General features: G+C 43.3%; 1 protein-coding gene across 1 annotated transcript in view; it reads left to right on the top strand.

The window, feature by feature from the left end:
* The first annotated feature begins 365 nt into the window (after positions 1-365).
* The window catches only part of Hh (hedgehog signaling protein), a 39,397-nt gene continuing 25,823 nt past the window's right edge, over positions 366-13,939 (top strand). The window contains exon 1 of the mRNA XM_071705849.1: positions 366-2,943. Coding sequence (XP_071561950.1) covers positions 2,557-2,943 — 387 coding nt within the window. The 5' untranslated portion in view covers positions 366-2,556. The remainder of the gene's footprint in view (positions 2,944-13,939) is intronic.

Raw genomic sequence — 13,939 nt, 5'->3', positions numbered from 1 at the left:
TAATTCAGCGTCGTTATATTAAACGAAACTTATATATCATCAATTTACTTTCTCGTTTCATTCCTTTCTGCGAAATCGTACGAATAAATGAGCAAAACGTTTATACGATTAGTGTCAAGAATTAGGAAATATTATTTCCCGACCGGACGAAGAGCTTTGCTTTCTAACGCAATAGTAGTTATCGCGGTTGTAGTTATCGCCAGAAATGCCGCGGGCACGTTTCGGCGCGACGTTGTGTAAATGCGGACAGGCCAGTCCGCATCGTCTGTGTATTCGGGAAAGATGTTTATTATCAGTAAACTGAACTCTTTGCCGTATCCCCCTTCTCTGCTTGTTCTCTACCCTCCGTGAGGTAGACTTAGACTTTCATATCAGTTGCCGTGTAGCCGTGCCCGGCCTCGTATATTTTACTCGCGCGATACACTCCGCCGCTGCCCGCTTACAATGTCGATCAACGGTATTTGGCTCGCATAATTGGTCCTCCGACCTGCAAATACCATATTGCGTTTCTCGCAAACGGATCGAACGATGACGATGATCAATGATCGTGCAACACGCGCACATCTGTAATCGGAATATCTCGTGAAGCGTGAAAGTGCTCGAAATGATAACGAGCGACTTGTGCCAATTTACACGGTCATTTATCAATCAACAATAAAAAGAAACCACTAAAAAGAAAACACTACAGTAAATAATAATTGCTAATTATCATTCGCATGCGTCCATATTATTTAGTCTACGTGTAATACAATAATCGTCGAAAGTCACGCTACTTAAATACCAGTTTTGAAGTCCTTTCGTGAAAACCTCACAGGATGAGGGAAGGAGTTGCGAAATTACGTCGAAGTGAGCCACGAGTACTAATGGTAGAAAAAGAAACGAGAAGAGTCGAGTGTGAGCGAAGAGGAAGAAATTGAAGAAGAAGTAGAAGACAAAGAGTACGAAGAACGGAATCGTACGGCGTTCCAAGTATCCGTCAAGGTCATTCTCGCAAGCTTCCTACACCTCACGCGTTACTTTTATCACAGGGGTTTCTGATGCGTCCCTTGAGGGTAGAAAATCATTGAAAACTTGGCAACGAATCCTATATGTAACATAATGTCGGAAGGCCTTACGTAGTGGAAAGTCTAAACCGAGCTAAAAGAGAGAGAGCGCGATAGGCGGAAAGAAAGCAACGCACTCCGATGAAGAGAAGAACGGAGTAACGAGGTAAGACGGCACGACGAAGAAGAAGTGTAATCCAATCGACGATAGTGGGATGGACGAGAAACGTCGAAGAGAGAAAGATAGTCGAAGAAGAAGAGACGGGCGGATGATGAATAACGAAGAAATAGTTGGCGAAAAAGTGGCGAGAGAGAGAGAGAGAGAAGAGAGAAGAGTAGGAAAGAATGAGAGACTGATCGCGTCTAGCTGAGGAAGAAAAAAGCTGGAAGATTATCTTCTTTCTCTTCCTTTCTCTCATTCTCTCTATCTTTTTTCTCTCCTCCTTTCTCGCACTCTCTAACTCTTTCTCTCTTTCTCTCTCTCTTTCTTTCTCCCTCCCGGCATGTGCACCTGTCTTCGTTTACCTGGTGAACGCCCCGCCCCGGCCAATAGAGGTACAGCGGGCCTCGTGACGTCAGTCACGCGTACCGGGAGGCCCTAGGTGGAGGGGCGAGATCATCCACCACCACCTTTGGAGGCCACGAAAGCCTCACGGGGACCAGCAGCTAGCAGCAGCCAGCGGCGGTGGTCTCGCCGGCCGTTTGCCGCGAGGTGGGGGCAGGAAGAGGGGTACTCTCCTGGACCTGGTCAGACCAAAGAAACAACGCAGGAGTACCCACCGAAACCCATCCTGCATTTCCCACCACCGGCTCGTCCGGAAAACGTGCGCTAGCTTCCGGACGTCGTTCGTCCGAGTTCAGTCAAGTGAGTCGACTCGCACGTACCTCCTCTCCAACGAAAATCGCAGAAGGTTCCGCTCCGGAAAGGCGGGAGTGTTGGCGCGTGCCGACGAGAATTTAAAAGGCCCGGTACTGATAGGGAGAACGTCGATCAGTCGAGGAAACAGTCGCTTTAGAATAAATTTCCGATCGAATCCGACGACGTCTACGATGTAGAGAGATTCGTCTTCGTAGACCCTCCGACTTGGTGCCACGACTTGATAATATTCCGACGTGGTGATCGTATGTCGGCTCTTTTCGGTATTTACAAAAGAAAAAAAGAATCTTTACCGATCTTTCGAAAGGTTGTAGCCTCGCGTTAATTCGCCGATCGGTCGCGCGCGGAGTTTATCAACGCAACTACGGGGATCACATCGGTGGTAAGAGTGCGTGCACGGGGGGTGTGTGATGCTCTGGTTATGGTTAACCGTGAGTGAGGTCAGTGGCAAGAGGCGAAGAAGAAGAATCGGTAGCAGAACGTCAAGCGGATTGTCACCCTCGACATCGTTCCTGCCGCCGCCGCCGCCGTCGTCGTCGTCGTCGTCGTCGTCGTCGTCGTCGTTCTGCCAGCCGTTCTGGAGACGACGAGAGCAGTGACCGCGCAAGGTCGACCTCGAGGCAGAGGCACGCGATTATGGTGCACCATCATCATCGTCGCCGCGGCCTCCAGGCAACCCACCACTGTGCCATTGGGAGTCGCGTAGGCACACGCGCCTCGCTCTTCCAGGTTCTCATGTTGATTCTTAGCTTCTGGCTGCCCGTACTCGATAACGGTGGCCTTGCCCTGGCATGCGGACCCGGCAGAGGCGCCGGCCGACGGCCGAATCTGAGAAAACTTACCCCTCTGGTGTTCAAACAGCATGTGCCAAATGTCAGCGAATTCTCCTTACCGGCAAGCGGGCTTCGCGAGGGAGTGGTGAATAGAAATGACGCTAAGTTTCGAGACCTGGTACCCAATTACAACACGGACATCATTTTTAAGGACGAGGAAGGCACCGGCGCCGATCGTCTCATGACACAGGTGAACGCGCGCGCTCTTCTTTTCAGAGATCAATAAAAGTGCGAATAAATGAAGAACGAAGCATCAATTTCCGATAAAAATAAAAAATATATAAAATTTCTACCGTTTTGTTTCCGTAAATCGTATGCAAATTATTCTTTCCAATTGTATAAAAAATTATATTAATTTAAAATGATTTTAGCGATTTATGTGAGGTAAATCTATCGATGTACTAAGGTAATTGAGATTGTGACTTGAGATAAGTCGTGAATGAAATTAGAATAAAATCACATAATGATTTATTAAAATAAATGTATCGTCTTCATTTACTTGCACCTTTAAGTACTTATTCTCTAATATGCGACAGGTATCTTTAGGAGATATTTATTTAAAAATTCCAATATTTATAAGTATCATTGCATAACTGCAAATGGAACCGAACTACCATCACGAAGATTTGCGTTGATAATTCTAACTTATAACATTTATATAAGGGAGGGCCGTTAAATTTTTCTTGAAAAAAAAACCACATTATTACCTTATTTCGTTAGGCGGACAGTCAGCCTTTTGGGAAAGCGACTGTCTCGAGTAACCATCATGCTACGACTACGACTAACTAACGGAGTAGTTTCTTGCCAAGAAACGTGACGTTATACAAACAATAACGCTAAAGCGCTTCCTTAGATCGATTACACGAAACGATAATTCCCACAGTCACACGGTTTATTACACGGTCATTAAACCTATCACATATTCTTATAACAAAAACGTGCTTCGGACTGCGCTTCTTTTAAACGATGCAATTCGATTCTGAGACTTCGTTATTTGTTAGGGAACATTTTTAAATTGTGGCGGTAATGTCGCCGATGATAAAACTAACAGCTCTGCTTCAAGTTGTGATAAAGACGGTCGTCCTTGAAGCAGTCGACGCGCCGGTGAATCATCGTACGAAATGACACCGTATTTACGGGGGATATCACACGTCCAATCGATCGGTCGATCATGGCCGCGTTTGGTCTCATATTAATTAAAGCGACAATCGGACGTGACACTATCGAGATCGTCGGGTTTCTCGCTTCCTCGTCCTTTGCCTGGGTGCAAGATGGTGAAGCATGATAATCAGAAGTCCCAGGAAAAATGCAATCAGAGATTACTTTACATACATCGCTAATATCAGTGCTTGTACAAATTTTCCCAAGAGTTTGCATTATTTTTTTAAAAATAAGAAAGAAAATATCGATTATATTTACATGTGATATTTAACACCTTAAAGGCGCGTATATTCTCGGTAATCTCGTAGTCTGTATAACAGTAAATACGTTTAAGTACCTCGATAATTTCCAATATATATCGATCGACTGTCTCTTCCATGAACGGCGCGCACAGTAACGTGTGTTATTACTTTAATGCGTGTCACCGTACTGTGGTCCGTATGACAAACTGGCTACTGCACGTCGTTAAAACGTCAGCAGGTGATTCACGCGAAATGCTTGCCGGCGTGATAAGTGGCTCGATCATATTCGATCATACTCGCTTCATACGGATAAGATCGATAGTTTATGTACGATACTATTACATCGCACGATTCTTCCTCGGCCCTCGCTGTCAATTTCGAAGTAATCATATTTCCTCAGTGTCATCGGGGCTCGTTTCCCTAAGGAATTTATATAATACGAGACGAAGACAAAATAGTGGAACATCAGATTAATGACGATTAATTAGATGATCTTTGTGAAACGATCTTTCTCATGTAAATTTAACACTTGAGACTTAAAAATCATCCGCGATGCTGTGGGAACCGAATGCGAGAAAAGGACCGTCCGATCGCTTGCCCGTCATCACCTTTAAGAAGCGAAGAGACTATTCGAGGTTTATTTCTCTTCCATGGAGGCTCCATTAGTGCTTTATTCATGCATTTTTTATCGGTGTTTGCCTTCCACTTGGCGCCCCCGCGAAGCGTGAAACGATTCTCCTAACTCCCGCTCCGTTGTATTCCAATTTGTAAGTCGACATCGCCGCGTCACACAAAAGGCAGCCTCGGCGCCGCCCGCGGACAGTGGTGCTTAAGCGGACAAAACCTGAATTCTTAAAAGCTTATCCAGAAAATGTCCAAATACCGATATAATCTTAATATATAGACCGATATAATCTTAAATTGTTAGCTAATGAGGAGAATCACGATGAGAACGTGGCAGATAACAGACTCTCTAGAAAGCAATTGTCAAATGCAACAAAATATCTTTCGTGCGTCGAAAGAGATTTTGTGTTCGAGTGTATTAATAATCTTTTAAAGTATTTTTGAAATATTCTTACCATGCATAATTATGCCTATTATCACATTCCTGTATTTTACTGTAATATTTGTAATTCAATTTGTCCGATTCGTATAAAGCAATGAAGCAAGGAAAGATGATAAACAAGAAGAACGTAAAACATTTCGAATTCGAGTGGTTTTCGGGCATTATAAACACAATTTATCCGTTAATCCTCGTTGTGCGCATTCCGCGTTGTGCTGTGCAACATAACGAATAAAAGAAAATGATGAGAGATATATACACATAGATATGGATCCAAAAGTTTAGTACTAATACTAATTATTTTAAGAACGTTTTTCATATCAGTATATCGAATTTGACTGAAAATAATTGAACCATTGCAAAATCATAAAATTTCCATTAGGCTGGATTCCGACCAAGCAGAGAACGCGTACAAACTTGCTTTTCCTGGCGCCGTATGTCGAAACAAGATTGATCTACAAATACATACTTTTTGTCATTATGCCAAAAGGAAAGGGCTCATTATGTTTGTTCATTTTCGTCGTGAATGTTCGTTCGTGCTCTTTACGAGCCAGGAGACAAGGTCCTGGAGTCCATTTTCAGGCACCACTGCGCGCCGCGCAGCGCCGGACCGGTTGTTGCTCTGTGTAAACTAACAGCCGAGGTGGAAATACGAAGAGTAGACTTTCCTGGGCTCGTATTTACCCGAATTTCGCAAAGAAGGACCGCCTTTTACCGGCACGCCGCTGAAAGAACACAAGGACCGACATCGAATCTATCAACGTCGCGGTATTTTCACTCGTTCAAACATTACCACAAGATAACTGCTGCCACTGCCGTTATTTTCTTTTTCTGTCAGGTGGTACATGCTGTGCTTTTGAAGCGCACTATACAGGTGACAATAGTCTCGGAGCGCTGATCTTTGTCCGAAGAGACGATTCTTTGTGCCAATATTTCTTAAAAAGCTGAAAATTGCTTTTTGAAAAGTTAATGGGAATTAACCGAAAATCCGGTCCTTAGATACTCAAAAGTTCGAAAGTCACAAATAAAAACTGTTGGATATAAGGAGTTGGTCCAATAGAATGATATATTCTTCTATAAAGGTTCATAAATATATTGGTAACACTTTCTGTTTGACGTAATTTTTTTTTTAACTTGATTGCAAAAGAGCGATAAATTTTTTACGAAGAAGATTGATGAACTTTACGTTCATCCAATGCTGGTGCAACGATTATATTTATCCAACATCTCATCTGACAATGTTAATCGGATACGTTTTCGGACTTGTCCGGGCATCGATGTCTCTCAAACCGAGCCGCGATCCGTCGGCAGCTCACGTGCCCGTTAACGTCACATTTCATATATATGCATCTCGAAATGTGGAAATACGCTTATCCGCAATGAGAATGTAAAAGGATGACAGTCTGACAATGTTGGGAGAGACAATGGATTTTGTTTTTGCTTGTTCGTAAATAATGACTCATATATATTAAAACGCTTCAAGCATGAATGAAGTAAGATATTTGCTTTCGAAAAGCATAGCAGTTATTTGCTACGATGATTAATGGCTACGTATAATCAGAGATTTTCTTAGCACCTCGGCTAAATTAATTTTTATCATTTATATAAGCAGCAAGACGTGAGATTTCTGAATAATTTACCATAAATTTATAATGATATTTTCAGCTGCAACAACTGCTCTGATTAGAACCTTTGCTCTAACCTTTTTTGAAAATGTTATATACGTCACATAATTGCGATAATTACACTCGATTAATTAACGGAAAAGACAATAATAAATTTATGTCTATTACTAGATATGGCTGTGATATCTTGAGCTTCGTTTGCGAAAGTTGTAACCGACGTTATAACAAGTAGGGAAGTCCGTATATCCTTGGATAAGGTAGACGTATCAATACTTGAAAAAAATTTAATAAATTCAGTTCATATTCGGATAATCCGAAGTCAACGTCGTTTTTAAGAGTGGCGGATCGCAGAATTGAAAATTGCGCTAAGCGGCAATAAAAGGTGCGCGCAAGAAGCCGAGGGTAGTCAGACTCGAGCCGGGGAATAACAAATCGCCGGTAACTCGTCCTCCGGTCGGTCGGTCCGTCTGTCCGTCCGCTTCGTCCTGCCGCTGCTCATCCTCGTGATCGCGCGCGGCGACTAGCAGCGGCCGGTCGCGCGGAATAAATAGGGAGAAAAAGCGCGTACCGCGCGCCGGCTCTAAGTGATTGTGGGTAGTTTTATGGCGGCTATAACCGGTGTTTGGTTTAGCGCGTTAAAGCTCCCCCAATTACGGCAAATAAACCTAATAGCCGCGCTTCTCGTTCCTCCATCCCGCTGTCCTCACTCCCCGCCTGACCGTCGTTCTATCCCACACGAGACTCCCCTCCCCCCCGATTCCGTCCGATCGACCTCCTTCTCCTTTCTGCCTCTTTCTCTCTTCGAACTCTTTCCCTCTGCAACGTTTTATAATGTTCATCATGCTTATTAGCGATTAGCGAAAAGAGTTTATCAATTGTAAAACGACGAAATTGGAGACGAGCTAACTTTGATAAGCGATATCAGAAGCGATTGTTGTTCTCGTGAGTTGTCGTTTCATGGAAGTCGCGTAACAAACTAACACGTGATAAGGTCGAATGCTAAATTGCGCGCGTTTGCGATCCCCGTATAATCTCCGATTCAGAATAGTCGCGAATGACTATCACGATGAGATCGAGACGATTGCAGTAAGTGCCGTAGCGCATATAGAGTACGAGTCCCGAGCCGCTTGCAGTGACTTGCAGCCGGTGTCCAATGACGGTCGATGATCAACCGGGTAATCCGATAAGCGCACGTGGCGGCACGTGATACGCTCCGAATGCTCGCGAAGCTCGCAGGATCGGATTCACGAGCTGCACGATCGCAACTTACCTCGATCATTCACCGTGTATGTCGATTCCGCTCCGCGAGAGATCTTATGCGCTCTGGTCTTACCGCATTCATAGAAATTACGAACAATGCAGAACGATGTTGAAAATCTAGTACACGCACCTACAAATAATCGTTTTCTCTAACGATGGATTTCCTTTAACTCGGCATTTTTTAAGAACTTGGCTTTGGAAGAGGTAATGACTTTAGAAGCACCATAATGCATTCTCGGGCAGGTCTGTTTGACAGACGCATCAACTATAAATGAAACTACTACTACTACGGGATTCGTTCACATATCTTTTCCTTCCCTTTATTTGAAAATCAATCGCGTGTCGCAGTAATCAATTGGCTAACGCGATAATCGGCGTTGTTGGAAAGCGATAAACAGACCCGCTTCGCTTTCCCGTACGACATTATCCTACGAACGTGTCGGTCGAGGAAAAAAAAGAGCGCTGATTACAGAGCTCTCGCGCGGAGATCAACCCACACGCGCGCGAGTTCGAATAATAATTCACTTGCCAGCAACGAAAAAATGGCGCCCGGGAAAATTAAGCATTCATCATGCTGATACCGGTTAAATATCCCGCGGCCCCCGCAAAAATTTACGACGCGCGTTCACTACAAATGATCGCACGTCCTGAGAATTTATTTATTGGCCGAGCCAACGAATAGGCGTCTATTTGCTGGCGGACAATAGCAACGATTTACGCGCAGCTGGCTTCGTTGTCGCAATATGTTTCGAGTTATTGGCAACGCAACTTTTCAATACGTACATGTATATATTGTACAAATATGTAGCTCCTTAAAATGTATTTAAATTTTACTAAATGTCTTAAATAAGCAGCAATAACTGGAGCATTATGTCTCCGATCTTTCTCTTCCTCATTTCTTCTCTCTCTCTCTCTCTCTCTCTCTCTCTCTCTCTCTCTCTCTCTCTCTCTCTCTCTCTCTCTCTCTCTCTCTCTCTCTCTCTCTCTGTCTCTCTCTTTATTTCTTTTACAATTAGATTTCCGAGACGAAAAAGTATGTGATCGATAAACATAAATATGCTCGAACTTTTGCAACCGCGATACGCAACCGTAGTATATCCTCTGCGTGTCCGATGTTACTTATTGCCGGCTGTCCGTGGCGGGTTTTACTAATGTGAGCGCAGGATTAGCGCTGCCTTAACGTTCCTTTCGAGGGGGCTACCCGGCCTCTCGCGCGCCGTTATCTTCGTACAGGCATAACCTCGTAAATCCACGAGCATTTGTTTCCCGCGCGTCCAGACGTCGAGGTTACCTCCGTTAACCCCGATGCGATCGTTCATGCCTTTACAGCGACAAATCGCTCTCCCTCCTCTCGATTTCCTTATGTTCCCCTCCTCGTTTTCTTGATCCAGTCAACGACGCGAAATGACCAAGACGTTTCAAAACGGATGATTACGTTTTTCAAAATCTTTATGATTAGCCGTTAATTCCTTTTGCGGGTCATTGCTATTCCTTTGTCCGCTTTTTTTTTAATGATATCTAGGATACGTGGTCTTACTTTTCTATTGAATAAAATTAATATAAAGGGCAATTGGCAAAGAATATCATTGAGAAAAGTATGAGTTATCCCTTTGCCTCCTTGAAGCCGACGAATCCTAATTAAAGGCCCATTATAATATCGGAACAATTTTATATCGCGTATAGAACCAGTTATACGGACCCATCTGCCGAGGTGCGACCTTTCAAAGGAAATAGCTTTGGCTGTTACAGCGTATTCCGGTGTTTCTATTCTACTCGGCTATCATCATCATTATTATCATCATTATTATTATCACCTTGCTGTTCTAATGGAACTCATCGGGATTCATCCGTCACGACGCATACAGCGTTCAGGGCGGAACCCGTTAACAGAATGTGTCATCAGGCTTCGCCTACGCTTTAGAAGTTTAGAATATCCTTCCGCGCGCTACTTGTGAGAGAGAACATAGACATACTCGAACTAGATTGCGTTATACAATTTAATTCGGATGAATATCACTGGCATAGAATTAACGAAAAGATAAAATCTTAAGATAATTAGAATTTTAACTACGACGTCGCCGATCGAATCTCTCTTGCGCTTTAGCAAGCTTTAATGATGATGAAAATGTCGATGAGAGTGATTTTAGTAGGATTTTTTGCAAACTTTCCTGTGAACGATACTTAAGAATCTGCAAACCGCAGACTGGGACCGTGTACAAGCAGCAAAGGAACAGTAAGGAGCGAAAGCCGTGGCGTCTTTCTTTCTCGCGCGCGGCGTGTTCGATTATGTGTGGGATAATGCGGCAACAACAAGAAGGACAAGGAGAGGGAGGGAGAAAAAGAGATAGAGTAAGAGCGAAACGGCGGAGAGAGGACAGCCGAAGAAAGAGAGAAAGATAGAGCGGGTGAGAGAAAGAGTGAGATAGAAAGAGGGAAAAGGGTGAGGAGAGGAGAAAAGCAATGAGCAAGGAAGAGAGAGAAAGACGTAATCTGGTTGGTCCACCGAGTTTCAACGGGGAAAGGATGAAGGAAGGGCCGAGGGCCTTCCAAGCGGCCGCCATAATGCATCGTGAGAAGTGTGCATGGGGTCAAACGGGTCAAAAGAACGTCATGGCGTTGCTCGTCCTTATGGCGGACTTACTTCGCGCGCCGAGTGCCTCGCAATACCGTCATCGTCATGTGTGACGTCGCATCCCGACGGTACTGACCGCGAGGACGACTTCATCGCTCGATTACCGATTACGTCGAAGCGCCAATCGTAAAAATGGCCGACGATCGCATTCGCATCAAGAGACACGATCGTATCTCACGCCGAGCAGGCAACGAGCCGTCCAGTTAAGAGTACCTTACATTATCGCATCTCAATAACGTCTGGACCGAAACTTTCAATAGGCTTAATCGATAGCTGGAGTTTTATTATACGCCGAACGTGTCTTCATTCTTGCCTATGTGCAATCTAAGGATTATCATATTCGTCAAGTCGATTGGTTACAATTGTCAGAGGAATTCGTTGCGCGAAGAAGAGAGTTTTACGAAATATGTATCAGCGCTGTAAAGTGATCTTGTCGACCACTTCCTTCATTCGCTCATTCGAGTAAGGATCCGATGACCAGTTTGAGGTCGGCGATGACCGACGTGGGAAAGGATCGTCATCGCCTGGTCTGCCCCCGGGCCCCGATTCTCCTGCTTCTCCTTTTTTCCTCTCCTCCGCGTTTCTTCGTCGCGCACGTCAACTCCGTATAACTTATCAACTTATTACCTTCTTTAACGTCCGCGACAAAAGGCTAAAATTACCGTTTCATAATACTGTACCTTGCGATAAAATAAAGGGACAGAACTCAAGGTATATTTTCGATTGACTCTGAGAACCATTAAAAATAGATAAAAAGAAAAGAATCTGAAAAAACGTGAAAGAAAGAAAAAAGTTTCTAATTAAAGATATATAAGATTGGAGGAGATGTGAACAACTCAAAAGTATTGAACTAAAGAAGTGTGGATTTATTGGCTGTAGGGTCAAATGATGGAAAATTATCTGAAGATGCGTTTCGACTTTCATTCACAAATTTAGATGAGTGTAATCTTCGGAGGATTGCGCACCGTTTTGTCTCGAGTCGCGCTACCAGTAGTCAAAGGAACTTAATCCGCGAGCCTTGTTAGCAGCACGAAACACGAGCGCGCATTTAATAAATAAATAAATAACTGTGTAATGTACGGGACGCAACCATTGTGCATTGTATAAAAAGATGCACAGCTCTTCCAACGGCCCTTACTATCTCATATCTGTCGCCGTGTGTATTGATACAGGGATACCAATGCATCCAATGACTCTACAGGCACGTGCAGAAACGCATTTCTATGGTCCATATTCAGATTAGCCGCTATTCTAAGGTTGTAAATTTCATCAAACAGAAGCTCGAAATATATATCAGTTAGTTATATTTATCAAAATTACATAATGCTTTTCCAATTTAATTCGATCTTGCGTATTTGCTGAGCAATCCTATGGAAACACTTGCTAACTCTATTTCATCTTGAGAGTATATTCGGTGAATTTAACTGAGTACGTCATATGTCACTTATTTACGCTTTATTCATAAAATCTTATTAGTTTATTATTAAAAAATATTATTATTTTTAAAATTATTATAAAAAAATTTAATTGTTAATGATTGAAGAATTTGTGTGTGTGTAAGATGATTATATTTCAAATTCATTGCCTATCGTCCCTAGACAGTTCTATGACTGTTGCTTTTTACTTTGAACTCCTGACACAATCATTATTGAATGCCGCGGATAAAAATCTGGATCGGGTCGTCCTAATAAGCGAAAAGGAAAAAAACTTGCCTCTGACTTCGCGTACAGTACGTTAACGCATTGAGACATGACGTTCGCATTTTTCTCGATGTTTCCACGAATCCGGCTTTAATATTCTTATTTTACTGGGCTCGCGACAGTCTGCCGCGGCCCAAGAAGATTTAATGACGCCTCTGCGGTTCGGTAATTAATCGCGGCCGACTGTGCGCGACTTATTTTCTTTGCAGGCGTTTTACTGCCGCCAGCTTTACGACGATGTCGTACATTTATCGAAGGCCATAATCGCGGCTTCTGTGCTCCTCAGAACGAGCGTCGCGACTCGCGTCGTTCTTCCGGTCGCGACGCATCGCGAGACTCCATAATACGGTAAAAATATTTTATCTGGTTGCACGCACTAAATAAAGTACGTTAAAACGTTTAATTCTATATTAGGCTTCGCTATATAACTTTGCTACTTATGCAGCAGCAGGACACATTTGTTCCTCCAGGTCGAGCAAATTTCGCACTGTACAGTATCGCTCGCCCTTTGGAGCGCCCTGTAGCGGTTTGATCGCGACCACGGTTTATGACTCGCGCGTGTTCGGCGTAGGTGGGCAAGTAGGAACAAGCGGCGAACAACGCGCTTATTCAAATACATTCAATTAATTTCCATAGGACGACAACAATGGCTTCCACGGCGTGTAATCGTCCCTGCCGATATGGTCCCCGCCGGTGCATGCCTGCGTTCGCGTTTTGTGGGATCGCTCGCGACGACGAGATCCCTTAAATATATAACGGCATTAAATCTTCTACCGTCTTATTTATCTCGTGTTCGCAACTTGTTTCTCCTTTCCGAGTTAATAAGCGTGGAACGAGTCTCGTTGTGCAATTTCCTGCAAAATCTTGCATAATCGTGAATGGAAAATGAGCGATATGAATAACGTCGATCCCTTAAAGCTAGAATTGAGAATTGAGAACGTAAAGAATGGCTTGTTAATAAATTACGACGGTTACAGATAATACCATGATATAAAAATAGTAAGATATTTCAAATGTGCTTCACTTATTTCTGTCTGTTTTAAGGCCACAAAATGATATCAATTATCTTACAGTCGCAAATCGTATTGATATATGGAGGCGAAGATAGCATACATGGATATAATCCTCATTTCATGAATGCAACAAAGTTTCGCTCTTCTGACAGACCTGTTTTTTCCTGACGTTAACTGTCTAACTGGTTCTGATGCAATTGCCATGGTGAATAGGCAACTTTGTTTGATCACCTTAATTAATATTTTCAACACAATGTAATCTATAAAGAATGTAAGTTTTCGCAGAACCATTATGCATGGAACTGCAACGCGTGTCGGCCTGAATTTGCAAGTCGCTCGCTTCTTTTCAATTGTTGATTCTTTGACGAACTTGGAATGAGTTTTGCCTGCTGGAAACTCAAATAGTCGCCATCTTTTTCATAACTTCTGATGTCTACATAATTTAAAGATGTAATTCGCCAACTCTTTTATTCTTTTATTCTGTATGTCT

The sequence above is a fragment of the Temnothorax nylanderi genome, unplaced genomic scaffold, assembly GCF_030848795.1.
Source record: "Temnothorax nylanderi isolate EJ_2023f unplaced genomic scaffold, tnyl_v1.0 TNYL_tig0048_pilon, whole genome shotgun sequence".
Taxonomy (NCBI): Eukaryota; Metazoa; Arthropoda; class Insecta; order Hymenoptera; family Formicidae; genus Temnothorax; species Temnothorax nylanderi.
Note: the sequence above shows the minus strand (reverse complement) of the source record. Positions and strands in the feature narration are given on the sequence as shown.